The sequence below is a fragment of the Plutella xylostella genome, chromosome 14, assembly GCF_932276165.1.
Source record: "Plutella xylostella chromosome 14, ilPluXylo3.1, whole genome shotgun sequence".
Lineage (NCBI taxonomy): Eukaryota > Metazoa > Arthropoda > Insecta > Lepidoptera > Plutellidae > Plutella > Plutella xylostella.
Genome location: NC_063994.1, coordinates 4,622,100 through 4,641,095, shown reverse-complemented (window position 1 = coordinate 4,641,095; position 18,996 = coordinate 4,622,100). Strand labels below are relative to the sequence as shown.

The following is an 18,996-nucleotide window of genomic DNA, read 5'->3' as shown; positions in this document are numbered from 1 at the left end:
TGGCGGCTACAGACGAGATCCGCAGTGCATTGTGTCTGTCGAGATGCCGCAATACACCCCCGCGCGGCTCTGTGGATTAAAGTTACTATTCAATTTTTTTAGATAAAAATGTATATACTTAGGTGCTTTCTTTAACATGTGTATTAGGTATATTATGTAGTCTGAAAACACCAATAAAATAGAAATAACCGGGTTATGTAATAAGATTTGAAACGAAGCGTATATAGGCCTCTGAAAATTTGAAGAATGAAAGCCATATATCCAATTTAAGACGGTTTTCTTTTAGATATATAATTTTTATAATAAGTTTGTTTCAGTACTGAAATATAGCTAATGCCTGCATTTTTTCTGTGGTCTCTAGATTCCAGGCTAACTGCAGAGTAATATATAGTATAATAGCATAGGTAGCAAAAATGCAATTATTAGAAGATTGTATCTTAAAATATGAGGAACTTCGGTTCATATTTCCTATTTCAAAAGCGATAACAGGATTACGACATACCACGCATATTTCTTCAGTTAATAAAAATGAATTACGATACCCCGAAAGTAACCAAGGGCCTAATTATCAATTGAACTTGTAATGAATACGGTGATGTTTGTGTGGCTTTGTGCGGAGCGTGTGTCGGCAGATCAAACATGGCGGCTCGTGTGAGATGCGCCTGCGCAGCCAGTGTTGCCAACTTAGCTACTCTGTGCTTATTAATTTACTTTTTTTCCACAAATATAGGCTATACCTTTATTTTAGAACAAAATCTTATTTTTACATTATCTTTAACCACAGTTAAATATGAGATACAATTAATATTTGCAAAATTGCCAATTTCGTACCATTATTTTTTACTTGTATTAGCAAAGCTGCGAGTTAACAGACTGTTTCTCGTGAGTTATATACCAATTGCTACATTATAGCTACTAGCTAGTTGCTAGTTTTCTATACAAATTATAGCGACAAACCTTTGTTAGCAGTTGGCAACATTGCATGGCGGCTCGTGTGAGATGCGTGGGCGCAGCAACGGTAGCCACACCAGCCATATTGTGTTCTCTTTTTGAATCTTGTCTTTAAATATCGAATGCCGTTTCGATGTGTCAAGGCGGTGCGCGTTTGAAGTTGTACTGAAGTGTTGAGATAACATAACAGGGTACTTACTGTGTGTGTTATTGATTCTGAGGGTCTGATTCTTTCAGTGATGCTTATTGAAGAACCGATGACCCAGGTAAAGGAGTTCTTGAGTGGAGACCGCGAGTCGGCACACGTAGCTTGGGACGCCCTCCAGCCTGCTGGATCGATGACTTTCGAAAGTTTAAAGACTTCCTCTTCCGTTGGATCTCTGTGTCAGTGCAGACGTGTGTCACATCTTATTTTAATAATATTTTAATTTTACAAAAAAAATATTTATTTTAAAAAATCAGTCCATCCTATTTCTTCTTACGATAATCCTCATAAGTGCCAGCAGCCATATTGGTTTAAGAGCGGGAAGGAAGATCCCTCAGGAGCCTCAGGAGTCTGATAATAACAAGTCTCCTAACCCGAAGTACCAGGACTACATGAATTAAAGAAGCCACGAATATACTAGCGACCTCTAGTTTTGGTGAGTCGTACTTTTACGAATCATTGAAGAGCTAATTAGCTAACCCTTTACTGGACAGAATACGATCATATTTTTGACTGAGATAAGTAACTGTCTGGTTAGCCTAGCCGTACTTGTCTCGGCTGCTGAGCGGAGCGTCCATGGTTCAAATCCACCTTGATAACATTCTACACATAACCACTTTTTTAATTTTTACGACACTAATGATGCCACTACAACATTCGCCAAAGGGACTGAGTGCCTCAGAAAATGATATATCAACCCCGGCTAGTACGAAGCAACAAGCTAGTGGTTCTACGTTGAATATCACGCACCGTAATAGTAAGCGCATCCGTATGTCTGATGACGAACAAGAGGACAGCCTAGAATCATTCAAAAAGGATATCAAACAGATGTTGGGGGACGTGTTTAACCAGCAAAACGAGCGTCTTAATACTTTGGAGAAGCATATGACTGAAATAATTGAAAAAAACAACCAAGACATTGGGACTACTCTTAATTTTATGTCCGAACAAATAACTGGTATACAATCTCAGATCACTCGGTTGGAGAACGAAAAAAAATCAACTTCCGTGGAAATCCAGCAGCTCAATGACAAAATTGATATCTTGGAGAAGAATATGAGAAAATTCAACATTGAACTGCGCAACATCCCACGTAAGGTCAAAGAAAGTAAAACAGATTTATTCAATCTCTTTCAGTATCTATTTAAATCTCTTAATATTGATACTTTATACACGGAAATCAAGGATGTTTACAGAGTGCCTAGAAAATCTGACAAAAATAACACCACGATGGTGATTGTAGAGCTCTCATCCACGCTCGTTAAGTCAAAAGTTCTGGACGCTGTGAAACTATTTAATAAGAATAACCATACAGATCAATTAAACACAACGCATTTGGGACTTAAAACCTCAAAGGAGCCGATCTTTGTGTCAGAACATTTGTCTCCTAAAACTAAGAGAATTCATTATAAAGCACGGGACTTAGCTAAAACTGATAACTATAAATTCTGTTGGGTCTCTAACGGTAATGTTTTTCTAAGGAAGGATGAAAATTCTCCACACATTCTAATAAAAAGCGAAGAATTTCTTACCACCCTTAACAAAAAAGAAAATAAAGCTTGACTAGAGCTGGTTTATATACTCTGCATGTTGTTTGTAGTTGTAATTATGCAACATTTTGTAATGATTTTTTTCTGTACCATTTTCATTGTTTCTTCACTATTAATGTTAATGCATGTGAATTATGAATTTTGCTTAATTATCTCTAATACTCTAAATTGTAATATTGATTTTGTTATTTGCCCAACACAAATAATCACATACCTCTCACTACCATCTAGTCTAACTTTAAGCACAGTATTACTCACTTTCACCCATCTACATGATAGCTTGAACTATTTGCATTTTTGTTTTATTAAAGATTTTTCATCGACGAGTGAAGCTCGCTTTTCGAAGGAACTTTTACAAACATCCTACTGGAACTTCATGGTTAATTCTATCTTTTAAATTCGCTGATTTTAATAAACTTGTTGAAGAAATAGATCAAGTTTCGGTATCTTCTGCCTATGTTTGTAATGCTTCTGATTGCAAAGGCCTTATGCCAACCAATCTAAACTCATTCTCAATTTTAACACAAAATGTCCGTAGTATTGGTTGTAACTTTCACGGTTTCTTAGCACTTCTAGAGCAAATTGACATTAAATTAGATATATTAGTATTAACTGAGTGCTGGTTATCATGTTGTCCTAATATTCCAATTATTGATAATTATGACCACTATGTCACAAAAAATGTTTCAAACCAAAATGAAGGGGTGGTTGTTTATGTTAAAAATAATTTGAGACCCTCTGTTCAAGAACCTTTATTTAATCAAGGGAACTGCTTAGTTTTAAAGTTTAATGATGTAGCAATTATATCAATTTACCGTTCCCCCTCATTCAAAAATATCGATACTTTTCTTATCTCTTTAAACAATGTTTTAGATAACTTGTCATCCTTTAAAAACATTGTAATTATCGGTGATATTAACATAGATATCGCGCCTGATAGTCTTACTTCCGACTCTAGCTCATACTTAAATCTATTGGCTTCGCACGGACTACTACCTACGCACACGTTCGTTACGAGAGATCAAAGTAAGTCATGTCTGGACCACTCGTTCTTAAAAACGAATGCCCCAGCGGTTACCTTGGTGCCCCAAACAACGCTTACTGATCATAAGGCCGTGCTTCTATTCCTAACTAATGAGCAAAAAAGATTCCATCCACCTAAGACACAAGTAAACTATAACTATAGTAAAATTTCCTCTGACCTAGAGCTCATAAACCTAGACTATATTTATGATTGCACTGATCCGAATCTATCTTTAAATTACCTAATAAAATGTGTTCAATCTGTAATTATAAACAATACCAAAGTGAAAAATATCCCTTGTCGTAAAAAAACCATTAAACCTTGGGTAACGCCCGGTCTATTGAGGTGCATAAGAAACCGGGATCGACTTCATTCTAAAGCCAATAAATCTCCTTCTGATCTTGTGGCTCAAGCAATATACAGAAGATATAGAAACTTTTGCAACTCTCTTCTAAAAAGAATTAGGATTCAATATGAAAAATCTTTGCTGGATAAAGCTGGGAATAATAATAAAAAGATTTGGAATGTTATTAAATCTGTAACCTCCACCGTTAAACCAAAAAACTGTTGTAATGAACTGCTCTCGCTGGCTCCCTCTCCCGACAAAGCTGTGGATCAAGTAAATCAGTACTTTAGTTATGTTGGGAAGACACTTGCAGATAAAATTCATAATGCGGATTTTAATGAACTCCATTATAAAACCAACAAAAATAGTCTACTCTCTTTTGGACTTATAGAAAGTACCTATGATGAGTTAGAATCGTTGATCATTTCCTTAAAAAGTGTTTGCTCTGTGGGAGTGGACCAAATATCGAACATAATTATTAAACAAAATAAAACTACACTGATACCGCCACTCGTTCACATATTTAACCTTTGCCTCACACAGGGTATTTTTCCAAGTATGCTCAAAAAATCAGTGATTATACCTATACATAAAGGAGGGATCAGGGACCGTGTGGAGAACTACAGGCCTATCTCTATACTTCCCTCTATCTCAAAATTATTAGAAAAAATTATAAATACTAGACTTACTAAATATTTAGAACATAATAAAATACTTTCAGACAATCAATTTGGTTTTCGTAATGGAAAATCAACTGATGATGCCGTCCTGACATTAACAAATTATGTCTCAAATAAACTTGACAAAAGAAAAAAGATAATTGGTATCTTCTTGGATTTAGCTAAAGCTTTCGACACGGTCTCTGTTCCCATCCTAATATTAAAACTTGAAAGTATTGGCATAAGAGGTGTACAGTTAGATCTTTTCAAGGACTACTTAACCGACAGGACTCAGACTGTTAAAATCGGATCTCATTTGAGTGGTGAGCTGCCTGCGGGCCAAGGTTTTGGAGTCCCACAAGGCAGTATTTTGGGCCCTACACTTTTCCTCATCTACATAAATGACCTCTGCTCTCTCAAACCTCCCCAAGGCACCATAATTACGTATGCTGACGACACTGCCCTCCTTTTCTCTGCCGATAAATGGGATGAGGTTTTTTCTGCTGCTCAAATGGGTCTTGATATGATCTCGAATTGGTTACAAAAGAACTTCTTAACATTAAATGCAGACAAAACAAAATTTTTAACATTTTCCATTCGCTCGAACACTCAACCAGATATGACATACTCCCTTACAGCTCACCGCTGTCAATCTTACAATTTGTCTGTAAATTGTAACTGCACATCATTACAGAGAACTTCATCTATCAAATATTTAGGCATAGTCATAGATCAACATCTTAACTTCAAACCACACATTAATTTATTATCCAGTAGAGTCCGTAAACTTATTTTTATTTTTAAAAACCTGAGAAATATTGCAGATCCTCATATTTTAAAAAGATTGTATTATTCCCTATGCCAATCACTTCTCACTTACTGCATAACATCTTGGGGTGGAGCACCGAAAACTAATCTCCTACCACTTGAAATTGCACAAAGAGCTGTCCTTAAGGTATGCACTTTTAAAAACTTTTTCTATTCCACGCAGCTACTTTACGAACACTGCCAAGTTCTTTCAGTTCGAAAACTTTTTATTCTTAATTTAATTTTAAAGCAACGCTCTTTAACGCCCTTTATTAAAAAACTCAACTCCAAAAGAAGAAATTACCAGGTATGTCAGCCCGATCACTCTAATACTTCTTTCGCTCATAGGTTTTTTCCTTTTCTTGGCCCCTATATTTACAATAAAATCAATAAAATTATTTCTAGCCATAGTCTTCTTAAATCTAGCGCAAAAAAAACTATTGTAAATTATCTTTTAGACCTAACATATTCCCATACTGAATTAATACTAGAAGTCCAGCAGTGAGTAAGGTATTTTTATTATATTTATTTGTTATGCATTTTTATTTGTAAAGTACTTATTTAAGTAAGTAAATCATGTTTTTCTAAGTTATTTCTTGCCACTTGCATATTTCCAAATATTAATGTTTATAATTGTGTTAACAATATTACTTAAATTTAATATCCCCCGTTTTACCTCATGTTTTACAGTAATTTTAGCATAGTTTGCATGTTAGTATAGTAATATTAAGAATATAACATACCTAGTACCAATGATTGTAATTACCAATAAGTGCCCTAATTGGAAGAGTCTGTCCTCTGAAATACAGAATTATATTCTAGTTCAGATGGCAATACTCAACACATCTGTACCTTGTAATTGGTTTAATAAATAAAATTATTATTATTATTATTAATTATTATAGAGCCTGAAAGAGGAACAGGAAGCGGACTTTATATGCTCAATAACCAAACTAGATGACGACGATGATGACGGGGATGAACGGGGTCATTTTAAGCAACTTTTGTTCTAGAACTTTTGAAATTTCTAGAAAGTAAAATTGGCTTTTCCTTAAACCTTGCTTCTCGTTAGATACTTTGTTGGTCACATATTTTTTTACTATGGTAAGTAGTTTTTTTTAGAGTAAGTATTTCCAAAAGTCGTAGAAGAAAACTTGTTCAGATTTCAGACATTACGAGATTACATTATCCTTCCACCCTAAGGTAGTCTTGAAAAAATCGCTTTAAGCGATAACACCGCCATTTTTGTACATATGTGTTAGTATTTAAGTTATGTACCTAAGTTTATTTTATGTGTGTGTACAAATAAATAATATTCTATCTATCTATCTACGAGCAGAGCCAGTGACTTTTCGGCTTACTATAATACAATTTTTCCAACATCATACTACAGCTCTCATCCTAAGGCAAACATTACGCACACAGCATAAGTTCATTATTAAATTCCCATGATAAATCAACTACGCACTTTAATTACAGCTCATGTTGTATTTAGCCGGAGATTCCGATCGTAAAAAAATCGTGATATTTGACTTCATCAAAACGCCAGCCGTCCGCTGTCAGGCAGCTTCTGCTGACGCTGACACGAGTACCGACAGCATAACAACTACTTCTGCACTGTCGGGTAAGTGGAAGATGATGGAAACTGGCCTATTGCAGTTTTCGAACCATTTTCATGTTTTAATTTTGTCTTGCATGATTTTCATCACACATTCTACGCCCAATCCCGTTAATATGAGAAAAAACAAGTGCCATCTTGTAATTAACATGCTCATTTTTTTAAGCAAAGTTACTTAGGAGTTGTATAAGGGTTGGATGATTTAATTGAGGTAGATCAAGACTGTACTGCTGACTTACCACTACTGAGACATTGTCGATCCACAGTCCTTGAGCAGCATTACTTATCTCTCAAAAACCTGTCAGATCCATACAAGTTATGCCAGATTTGACAAATAAGCTGTTTATTGTTAATGTGTCGGTGGTGGTTCGATAGCTGATGTGTTATTGCTATCAAAGTATCTCTAACGGTCGTCTGCGTCTACCCGTAGCTTTCTGCAGTTCTTATAAAACACACACAAAACCATGCTCACAACTGTAATCCCCGAAGGGGTAGTCAGAGGTGACTCTCAAGAAAGCCACCAGCCGCTTTTCGCTGTGAGTCGTGAGACTCGCGAGCTGTATCGCCGTTCTTGAATGAACGCTTATAGGGTAGAATATAAAATAGAAAACATCTAGAATATAAAACAAATATCGTAAATTCCACCAGCGTCTGTTTTTGCTGCCACTCCAGCAGGCACGGAGTGGTAGCCGGCACGGTCGGTGCGCGCGGCGGGGCGCCAATTGCTGTTTGTGGAGATAATCTCACCTCGCCGCACTGACAGCACCTCCCGATGTGCCCAGGCTACACCAAGAGGGAAGAAAATTGTGTTGTCGGTTTGGCGTGTGTGTGTCTGTTAGAGGTTGCTGCCATTGGATTTCTTTTAGTTTTAGGCCTACCAAACCTATGTTGTTGTGTGGGACGCCCTCCGGCTAGATTGGGTGACGACTTGCGAAAGGTGGCTGATTATGATTGGATGCGGAAAGCTAAAGATCGCATCCATGGCGTGCTTTGCGAGAGGCCTACGTCCAGCAGTGGACTGCTATAGGTTAATGATGAAACCTATGTTGTTGATATAGTTTTCTATAATAACGATAATAAAATTTACTTACAACTAAATCGCTGAATTCAAGACGTTATGCAATGAAACAATACATACATAAAGGCACCAAATGATCTGTATTCATATTTTCAAGATCCCAAAAAATTCTAAATTAAGGCTTTTCCTCGTTCTGATTGTTTTGAGTATTTTTCTTCGCTTCTTTCTTCAGTTTTTGCTTATTCTGCTTGTCTTTCATTTTCTTGAGTTGTTCCTGTTTCTTGTTGTGGAAGTAGCCCTCTTCTTGAGCCGCCCCGAACTGGCCTAGGCTGCCGCCTGGAACGTCAATAACATCATCATCAGCCGATCTAAACGTCCACTGCAAGGTATTGCGTGTCTTGCGTTTTCAACTTAAAAAAATCATAACTTCTCAAGATAAGTAAGCGTTTTTATAAAAAGTAAAAATACAAAAAATATTCATCAAGCTAACCTAGCACCAAAAACCTAGTACCACCTGGATTGATAATTATTTATCTACAGACACTTTATTGCATACTTAAAAAAACATAGACAAAATACAAATTAAGAATAAGTTAGTACACAAATGCGGGCTTATTGCCAAAAAGCAATTTCTTCCAGCCAACCCTTGGTTGTTGGGAACTAAGGTAAATTTACGAAAACTAGCTTTAGTTTCCGCCAGAAACCGCCTCCTATTGCCTTTTTTAATGTAATGTCTAAATTGCTAGAATTATGTTCTTGTTTCTCGGTTCTCAGACTTCTCAGTACTTAGCTGAACATAATTACCTACATATTTGTATTGAACTTTTTGGAAAATCTCATCTCGTCCCCATTATAAGTCTGTTAGGTTGAATGCTACCCAAAAAATAAGATAGAGCGACTCTTTTCAAAAATTACTACTTTATAATAGGTAAGTATGACTTTTACTAAGATAATAGATCACTAACCGCCTTCCCTGATGGTGCCTCCCGAGCTTCCCTTGCCCCCTCCTTGCCCCTGATGGCCTGAAGACCAGCGCCTCTGCTGGTCTACATTCAGCTCTTCAACTGAACACCATGATCTTGCTAAGCACGACGATGCTGGCACAGAGACTTGGTTAGGACCTTGCGCAAAGGATGTAAGCATTCTGGCTAAGTTACGGGAAGCCATTTTAGCGTTTCTTGCATTTTTTGTTGATGAAAATTTTACTTTGAAGCTTTGCAGTTTGTTTAATGTTTACATATGTACCACAGAGTACATAGATGTAGGTAATATAGATATTACTGTACTCTGTGGTTTACATAGAACAACGCGGATTCGGGTGTTTGTTTATGATGTTTATGTTGTTTTGAAATGAATCCTAACTAATATTATAAATGCGAAAGTAACTGTGTCTGTCTGTCTGTTACTCTTTCACGCCAAAACTATTGAACGGATTTGGATTAAACTGGTACACATATGGTCTAGACCCTGAGAAAGAACATAGGCTACTTTTATCCCGGAATAGGGATGGGCAAATGGGGAAAAAATATCGATATATATCGTATCGATATTTTTAAAATATATCGATAATAATTGACTTAAAAATATCGATATGTTGATATATCGATATTTTCTGCGCAATAAGCAATTATCTATAAAAATTGTCAAAATATTCGAAATTTTAAAGCAAATTTTGCCATACCAACACTCCAACACACGCAGTCAGTGATACCAACCAAACCAAACCAACAAGCAGTGTCATTGTCATAGATGAACAAAATAGACAAGCAGGTCATAGACTATAGTGTGTAATTTTTGTTTGCGTTTGAATTAAATTTATGAAATCAGATTGGTCAAAGACATGATGTGACGCATGAGCAAACAGCAGAGCTTTAAAAAATATATCGATTTTGATACCTAAAAATAAATATCGAAAGTTGATATATCGCGGGAAAAATATCGCTGATTTATATCAATATTTTTCTGAAAAAATATCGATATTTTGATATATCGATATTTTTCTATTTACATAACATAAAAATTATATGAACATCATTAAAATTTATTACAAACCAAATAAGGTATGTTGCCGTTCCCGTCCCGTCCCCAAGGTCCCCAAGGTGCCCAAGGTGCCCAAATTCCCCAAGGTGGCCAAGGTGCCCAAGGTGCCCGTCCCCGTCCTTACCTAAATTCGCATCCCTATCCCCACCCTCATTTGAAGATATAAAGATATATTATAGTAGGTACCTACTACCTACCTACTAATTATTTAATTCTAAAAGTATTTTAACAAGTAACTTTGGTTTAGGGTACCTACAATATTTTTTTTTTGGCTTAGCAGGGTTAATAAAATAATACTCATAAAATAAAATATTGGTTACATTTACTAAGCGACAATATAGCTTATCTGGTTTGAAATAAATTTAAATGGTGTTGATATAGTTTTATGGTATACAGTAAAAAATAATTGGTTCATTTCTGCAATATTATAGGACACATGATTTGGTGACGATTTATCCGTTTTGCCGGAGATTTCGAATTTATTGGAGGCAGAATTGAATATTTTTTGGTGGAGGTTTAAATACAAGCCCAAAGAAACAGACATACATACATACATACATACATACATACATACATACATACATACATACAAACATACAATCGAAAAACATTACCTACCCTCCTCCTTCGACAGTCAGTTTTTAGGTGCGGGATAACCTCAAAAACTTTGTCGTTTGTCTACGGCCTTTTTACTGCTCCTGCACTGTAATAAATGACTTTAAAGTCACAATTATTTGGTGAAAATGCTTCTACACTCGTAATATTTGCACTGTTTTGAGTTGTTATCAACAGCGCCGCGCGTGGTAAGAACCAGAACTAAATTCTTCAATTTGCCGCGGCATTATGTAAACGGCGTATGGATTGTCAATGAAATGTTATGTATATGGCATACTATAAAATGACAAGGCAATATACATTTTGCCTTCGGCATATTACAAAACAGCGAGCGTTTGCAAACTGACGACGCCGTATGTAAACGGCGAGATCTTACAAAATGCGTGCGACATATACATGCATAATTGCATATATTATGTACTTTACTTTTCCCTAGTAGGCCATGACGTCGACTGTTTATGAAGTAAAATGATAAAATGAGTGTGAAAAACAATGCATCGAGTTTACCTAATTACATTCATGTCATCCCTCGGCTCAGTATACCACTTTTACGACAGCCTGTATAGTTGTATACTGAAAAAAATCTTCAAAATATTTGTTCCAGTTCCATGTAATGTTATTAAGATAATTAAGTTTTTACTTTAAATCTACTGTACTAATTGAAGTGCAAAAATGTGTATTAGATACGCATAATTGTTGCGATTTTCTTTGGTATAATAATATGAAATGTTCTTGGAAACTCTTTATTTATAACATCATTATGGGAAAAACAGTCGAATGAGTTGTAGGAAAGTAGTGAGGAACTAAAATTTGCTAGGGTTTATTATGTAATGGAGGTTGTTAAGGTATGTTTTCTCATATTTTTCCTCCTTGTTCTAACCTTATTATTCGCAAATCCGAGCGTCAAGTGTGTTAAGCTGCGTACAGATCGGCCACACGAACGCCAACGAAAGGGTTTCGTTGGCCTTCGTTGCTGCAATCTGCCCTGTATTATGTATTATAAAAATCCATCGTTGGGCGTTCGTTGAGCGTTCGTTGGCGTTCGTTGGGCCGGTCTGTACGCAGCTTTAAGAGAAAAGTTTTGAAGGTACAGTACCATCCACTATTACTGACACGAGCATTAAAGTTGGAAACTATTTTATTTACGTGGACCTAACCTAGACGATTTATTGTTTTGTATTAAAACCCATGTAGGTATATTAACCACTGATATCTACATAAAAAGTTGAGTTAAATGTAAACTTACGAGTAACTTACATACAAAATTTAGCATCCTCCATTATCATATTTTAATTACAAGTTTTTCATACAGGTTGCTTTACTGATATCGACTTTGGCTTCAACGTTTTGTAAAGGGTAAGTGTTGATAAATTTTATTCATTAATATTTATACTTGATAAAGCATACTTACCACTTTCCATAAAGATATTTTAAAGTCAATTACTTTTTCAGAAGTTCAAATATTGAATATAAAAAAGATGATCCAATTTGTGTTTGCATCAAATCTGCCGCCAACAGTATTCCTGTAGATGAGCTTTTAAGACACAATGAAGAAACAAAGACAGAGAGACTTGTAGTATTATTATACAAAGTTAAAGGCAAACACTACTTATACTTACCTAATCCAACAAAACAACGACTTATCCCTGAATTACCGTATGAAGATAACGATTTTTTACACGAGATCACGTCAATACCCATAATTGAATTATTTAATGACAATCCATTCGTCATAAATAAACATAATAATGAAATCATATCAGTTGAAGAACCATTTACACCCAAAAATATGTTTGAGTTCCTAAATAAGCTTATTGATAAGCTAAATAGATTGCCTAACAGTCCTGACATTCATGGTATTAATGATTGGCCTGAACATCCGTTTCCAAAGCCGTTCGAAACAACTGATACACTTTTTCCATATCCAGCTGAAAATCCTTTTGATCCACATAATTATCCCGTTATTGCGAATCATGATTTTGTAAATCCGATGCTATTACCGCCACAATTCAGACATACATTTTCAATACCAGAAATTATGATGATGCCTGTATATAATGATGAACCAATAAACTTTCCCGTGAATCCCAGTAAAGTACATCCATATCCACCGGTATGGCCCTTAGACCAAAATGAAAACGACGACACAAGCACTGTTAATCCAAATATGCAGCCGGCGATTGTGGAAATAGTACAACAACAATACAATGATTTTAAAACACATCCACTAATTTGGTCTTTAGTCCAAAATGCCAAGGATTACGTTACCAATGAGGATCAACTAGTCGATTACCCATATATTAATCCTTATGTACCATATCCACTAATTTGGACTGGAGAAGAAAATGAAAACGATGACGCTATGCTTATAAATCTCAATATACCACCAACCAATAAGGATGAAGTCGATGACCATGTTTTTCCCATTTATAGACCAAATTCAAAATTTGTAATTAACAACATACTATTTGTTGATCCTATTAAAACTCCTAATGGACTGGATTGGATTAAAATTCCTAACATTGATTATTATGACAAACCTGAAATTACATATTGGTTTCCCTCTTATGAAAGTAGTCAGCTATTTAGTCCTGTAGCGCAAATGCCTGAATGGATAGAGAATGGCCAACCGATTTTTGGTAAAAACAGTCACGATTCAATGATGGAGGATTTACCATGTGATTTCTTCCGTACCAGTTGTAAGATCATTCGTATAGCTTCATACTTAATACATGAAAAACCTGTTTATGAATATGCAATTGACTGCAATAATCATACAAATGAACAATATGAAGTTGTCTATGACAATGTATCTAACGCCCCAAAACTAGAAATGTAAGTAGCATTATTTAACTTTACCCTTAAACTATTTAAGCCCGATATCACCATTGTAGAATAAGATCGTCATTAACATGACGCTGACGTCGTTATTTACGCTCGAGTTAATAGACGACTTATTCTGGGATAAACCTTATTCTTCGATGATGAAATTGGATATTAAATTAATGTGTTATATCAAAAAATGCAAAAACTGTTCCTAATTAACAACTTAAATTGACAGGTACCCAAAACCATTTGGGTGGCAAAATATACCACTCATCTTCAATGAATGGATCGAAAGACAGTGGAAACTCATAAGAAACACATCCAGAACACTAACGTGTCACAGTTTTAAAGTATTAGTTGAAAAGATTCTGCTAGATAATTACATAATTCTTGCCGATGATGGATACTTGATCGATGCAAGTGGCAGGGTAGTGGGCACAAATGAGTTAATTATGAGCCCATTTTCGATAGGCCAGCCAATAAATATAGCCCCAATTGGATCGAACTTTAATATATCTGAAAACTTATCATTATTCAAAGGTTACATAATAAGTTCAAGATTTCCACCTAAAATTTTAGGTTTCATATCAATAAAACCAGATGATACAAAGTTGCATAATAATGGACAAAGTATAAATCCAAGCATTAACTCAAATTCAGTTGTTGATATCCATTCGAATTCAACGAATCAATCCAACGTCGAACTTACAAGTAACAGTTACAGTATGAGCAAGTTCAAAATAAAATGGGGAAATTTTCTAGATCAAATTCAAGCAGAAATTGATGAGAGCGGTGGAAATGAATTAGTGCCGTCACTTGGGAATTACAAAGTCAATTTGAAAGAAGCATTATTCCTGCTCAATCTGATAGATTTTAGAAAACCTGAAATGTTTAAGGTTATCGGAAATCTGAACTTGACTAATTTAAACATAGAGTCGTTATCCACAATTTTGATTAACATTATAAAGGCTGTCAATACGCAGAGAATAAAACATGACCCGTTGACGAAATATTTGGAAGAGCACAAAACAGGAACCATTGATGAAGATGAACCTTTTTTTAGAATCATCGGCGGATCAGCCGCCACTGGCAGCGGGAATCCTGTCAACAATAAAGGATTTTAATATGATTATTGAGTATGTTATAGTTTTTTCTAATGTGTAGTAACTTCTTAATCTTAATAAAAGAACACAGTTGTGAATGCATTTTTTTATAACAATGTAGAACAGATATTTTTATTGTATTTTTGTAATTTTGAACTCATTGTCTGTTTTGTGTGGTTCAATAAAAAAAGGTCTAAAACAATATTTTACATCAATAACATACATACATACACGCTCACGCCCGTATCCCAGAGGGATAGGCAGAGATTACGGATTTCCACTGGGCACGATTCTGACCCACCTCTTTCGCTTCTTCCACATTCATACATCTGCGCATACATGCTCGTCGGTTACGGGTACTCTTAAATTGGCCCTTTTTCATTATGTCGCCAATCTGGTCGACATACGTCCGTCTAGGGCGACCCCTCCCGACTCTTCCACTCACTTCTGCTCTATATATTTCCTTTGTCACTCTTTCATCATTCATTCTTTCCACATGTCCAAACCACCGAAGCATTCCTTTCTCTACTCTTGTCACTACATCTTCTTTCAGACCACACTTTTCTCTTATAAAACTATTCCTCAATCTGTCATTCAGAGTCACACCTAACATACTTCGCATAGCATAACAACTCTACCGCATTTAATCTACTTTCATGCTTCCATGCCATACCCAACTTTCACTGCCATACATCAATGTCGGCACCAACACGGCATTGTGAATAGCCAGCCGTGCCTGCTTTGACACGACCTGACTCGCCACAATGGAGTGAAGGGCCCCATTCACTCCATTGTGGCGAGCACTCCACAGGCCATTCACTCTATTACCTGCATTCACTCTTCGCTCTATATCCTTATCACATCTTCCATCCCTACTAAATAATGAACCCAAATATACAAACTCGTCCACTTGTTCCACACTCACACCATCAATTTTTAACTCACACGTCGTTCTACTTTCTTTTCTTTCAAACACCATCACTTTCGTCTTGCTCACATTCACTTTCATTCCTTTCTCCTTTAAAGAACCATTCATAATAGTCACCATATTTTGCAATTCCTCCGCCGACGATGCAAATAAGACTTGATCATCGGCGTACAGAAGGCATCTGATGACTAACTCACCCATACTTAAATCACATTCTTCTTCTTTCAATCTTTGTAAACAACTGTCCATGTACAGATTGAATAGCCGCGGAGACGCTACACAGCCCTGTTGTACACCCTTATGGATGCCGAACCAGTCCGTGCAGGCCCCGTTGATCCTAACACAAGCACTAGAAGTCACATAAAGTGATTTCAGTGCTCGTATTAGTACACCGCTCAATCCGAACATAGACAGTGTTTTCCACAACTCATTCCTCGCCACTCTGTCGTAGGCCTTCTCCAAATAAAGGAACACGCAGAAAACTTTCTGGTTTTTAGCCAGAAACTTCTCTGCTACCATGCGCATGGAGAAGACCTGATCCGTGCATCCCATCCCCTTTCTAAATCCCGCTTGCACATCCCAGATTCTTTCTTAAGTTTCTTTCATAACTCTTTCAATCAACACTTTAGCATAGAGTTTACCGACAATGCTGAGGAGACTGATTCCGCGGTAGTTTCTGCAATCCTGCTGTGAGCCCTTTCCCTTGTATAGTGTGACAATAACGGCTCCGCACCAGTCACCTGGTACTTGACCTCGTCTGCAACATATTTTAAAGAAAAGCCACAGCAGGCTTGCTACTAGCCCTTCCCCAGCCCTCAGCATTTCCATTGTAATTCTATCATACCCAGCAGCCTTACCTACTTTCATACTTTTCATCGCTTTCATGATTTCATCCATACTGATCTCGCTTTCTGAATCCTTGTCCTGAGAAGGATCGGATGTACTTGACACCGACGCCTCCTCAGAAACATCAAAATATTCCTTCCATCTCTTCAGAACCAATGTTTCGTCGTTTAAAATACATCCATCCTCATCTCGCACTACATTCATCTTCGATTCCTCTGATTTCCCTCGGGCAGTTCTGACAAATTTCCAGAACATTTTTACATTGGCCCGAAAGTTATCAGAGAATCTTTTATCATTCATCTCCTTTCTTTCCTGCTTTTTCCTTTTAACAATATCTTTCACACTCTTCTTCAAATTACGAAACAAAGATTCTTTTCCCTCAATCTCATCACTCATACAATTACTAGCTTTGGCAGCTAGAATATCCAGCCATGCTTTCTTCTTAGCATCCACAATCATTCGTACTTCATCATCCCACCAGTAAGTATTTCCTTTCCTGTCATTCTTCTTCTTGCTTATGCCACATACTTCGGTAGCCGCATCAACTAACCCTCTTTTCATTCGATCCCACACATATTCAAAATCCCATTCTTCCATATTTTCCGCACTCATGTCGCTATTTTTTTCTTTTAGATTACTAAGATACTTTTCTTTCACACACTCATCTCTTAGTCTCTCTACTCTTATACGCTGTAATGGAGTAGTAGACACAGGTGCCCAGTTACGCCAACCCCTGTGAACAGACCACGTATCTGGCATATTACCAGATAATGGTCCGTCCCAACGCTGTTGCCCCGATAGACCCTTGTGTCCACTACTTCGCTCTTCATTCGTCCATCCACAATCGCAAAATCTATCATACTTTTATCTTTCCCTCTTTGCCATGTATACATATGAATCTTCTTGTGACAAAATAATGTGTTTGTCACAAGAAGCTTTTTCTCCATACGTACTTCGAGAAGGCTTTCACCGTTCTCATTCACACTTACATCACCGAACGTTCCTAGCACACTTTCATAACCAGTCCTTTTCACTCCAACTCTTCCATTAAAATCACCTAACATAATGACATACTCATTATCCTCACAAATCATTAGCGTCTCCCTTACAGACTCCCAAAACTCCTCCCGGATTGATATGTTTTTAGACATGTCTGGGGCGTAAACACCCAGAACAAACAACTTCCTTAATCCCACCTTAAGTCGCATCCAGAGAAGTCTCGGGCTCACACATTCGTAGCCTTTCACACATTTGACCATTCTTTCGGAAAGGATAATACCAACACCCTGGCATGCTCGCTCAGTGACATCTACACCAGACCAATACGCGGTGTACGAGCCATGTGTAGTAATATACTTTCCTTTTCGCTTGGTCTTGTGGCGACATCTATAATGAATACGTGCAAGCATAAAAGTCAAGATATAGATCCTGCAAAGAGATATCAAGGACGACCAACAGATGGCATGGAAGAGTGAAAGCAAAAATACCAAATCCTACATCGCATTCACACACAATATATCTATTCCACTAGCATCCATCATCTCATATACTTCATCAACCTTATCCTCCATTCCTCCACATACATTAAACGTGCCCAAACGGGCATCCGCAAACCACTTTTCGCCCCCTCGAGAGACACGGCGTGACGGGTGGCGAGCCTCGTCGCCGCCTTCGGGTTGGTTTAGTTGAGTAGAACCCATGGTCTCAAGAGTCGCAGCAATCGGTTTCACGGCTCCATATGCTTTCGGTGCCGCTACTCACGGGGAGGGCCCGAGTACTGAGAGCCCTAAGCGTGAGTACTCTTCGTGAAGGCTTGCTGCATCCCCCCCTTAATTATATTTTATAATTAAAGTAATAAGAAGACCCATTCTTTCCAAAGAATAGACTATTATTAAACTGTCGTATACCTATGGTCTTTACCTTCTCTAATCAAATCCTATGACACTAGAATTACTCACTAGCATTAGTGGAAATTCCGGGATGATAGTAGCCAATGTACAAAATTTCATTAAAATTCTTTTATCGTGGTGGTTTTGATAATGAAATTTTATGAATGCGTGATTTGAAAAAATATGTAAGTACATATTTAAGTATTGTCACAGCGATCGATTTTGCACCACCCTGTATAATAGCGGATAGGCATAACACATCCGGTCGCTCCCATTATCCCCATCCCCATTCCCCATGGAGATAGTGGGAATGCTATCAAGGTGTCGGGACTCAGGAGCTATAATGATGATGATGATGATGATGATGATGATGTCCTCCACGACGTGTCCGTCGACGGCGACACCTTGTCAGTTCCTGGCATGTGCTCGTACGTGGCTTGCGAAGCCGAACTTGGTCTTAAACGTGCGGCTACAGATGTTGCACTGTAACTGTCCGCTCGTGTTGTAGGTGTAGTTGTAGGACACCTTGGGACGAGTTTTCCGAGCGTGGCGTTTAGCTTCGAGTTCCTTG

General features: G+C 37.1%; 4 protein-coding genes across 4 annotated transcripts; 2 read left to right on the top strand and 2 right to left on the bottom strand.

Moving 5' to 3' along the window:
• Positions 1–1,798: 1,798 nt before the first annotated feature.
• Positions 1,799–2,719, top strand: LOC125489527. The gene has a single exon (XM_048625541.1). The coding sequence runs from the start codon at positions 1,799–1,801 to the stop codon at positions 2,717–2,719; it is 921 nt and encodes a 306-aa protein (XP_048481498.1).
• A 5,580-nt stretch (positions 2,720–8,299) lies between these two features.
• Positions 8,300–9,408, bottom strand: LOC105397567 (ATPase inhibitor mai-1, mitochondrial). Its single transcript, XM_011569589.3, has 2 exons — positions 9,144–9,408; positions 8,300–8,514 (listed from the first exon to the last, which is right to left on the bottom strand). Exons 1-2 carry the CDS (start codon positions 9,343–9,345, stop codon positions 8,354–8,356), a joined length of 363 nt encoding a protein of 120 aa, XP_011567891.3. The 5' UTR covers positions 9,346–9,408; the 3' UTR covers positions 8,300–8,353.
• A 2,379-nt stretch (positions 9,409–11,787) lies between these two features.
• Positions 11,788–14,939, top strand: LOC119694247. Its single transcript, XM_048625439.1, has 3 exons — positions 11,788–12,189; positions 12,286–13,668; positions 13,895–14,939. The coding sequence occupies exons 2-3, from the start codon at positions 12,623–12,625 to the stop codon at positions 14,781–14,783; spliced, it is 1,935 nt and encodes a 644-aa protein (XP_048481396.1). The 5' UTR covers positions 11,788–12,189; positions 12,286–12,622; the 3' UTR covers positions 14,784–14,939.
• Positions 14,940–16,281: 1,342 nt separating this feature from the next.
• LOC125489526 lies at positions 16,282–17,795 on the bottom strand. Its single transcript, XM_048625539.1, has 2 exons — positions 17,490–17,795; positions 16,282–17,226 (listed from the first exon to the last, which is right to left on the bottom strand). The coding sequence occupies exons 1-2, from the start codon at positions 17,793–17,795 to the stop codon at positions 16,282–16,284; spliced, it is 1,251 nt and encodes a 416-aa protein (XP_048481496.1).
• Positions 17,796–18,996: the final 1,201 nt, after the last annotated feature.

Excerpts from the sequence above, each read along its gene's own strand:
- LOC125489527 (XM_048625541.1), top strand. The coding sequence starts at position 1,799 with ATGCCACTACAACATTCGCCAAAGGGACTGAGTGCCTCAGAAAATGAT.
- LOC105397567 (XM_011569589.3), bottom strand. The coding sequence starts at position 9,345 with ATGGCTTCCCGTAACTTAGCCAGAATGCTTACATCCTTTGCGCAAGGT. Across the intron at positions 8,515-9,143 it reads AGGCACCATCAGGGAAGGCG|GCGGCAGCCTAGGCCAGTTC; the intron begins GTTAGTGATCTA and ends TTGACGTTCCAG.
- LOC119694247 (XM_048625439.1), top strand. The coding sequence starts at position 12,623 with ATGTTTGAGTTCCTAAATAAGCTTATTGATAAGCTAAATAGATTGCCT. Across the intron at positions 13,669-13,894 it reads AACGCCCCAAAACTAGAAAT|GTACCCAAAACCATTTGGGT; the intron begins GTAAGTAGCATT and ends TTAAATTGACAG.
- LOC125489526 (XM_048625539.1), bottom strand. The coding sequence starts at position 17,795 with ATGGTCAAATGTGTGAAAGGCTACGAATGTGTGAGCCCGAGACTTCTC. Across the intron at positions 17,227-17,489 it reads ACGGTGAAAGCCTTCTCGAA|CGTATAAGAGTAGAGAGACT; the intron begins GTACGTATGGAG and ends ACTCCATTACAG.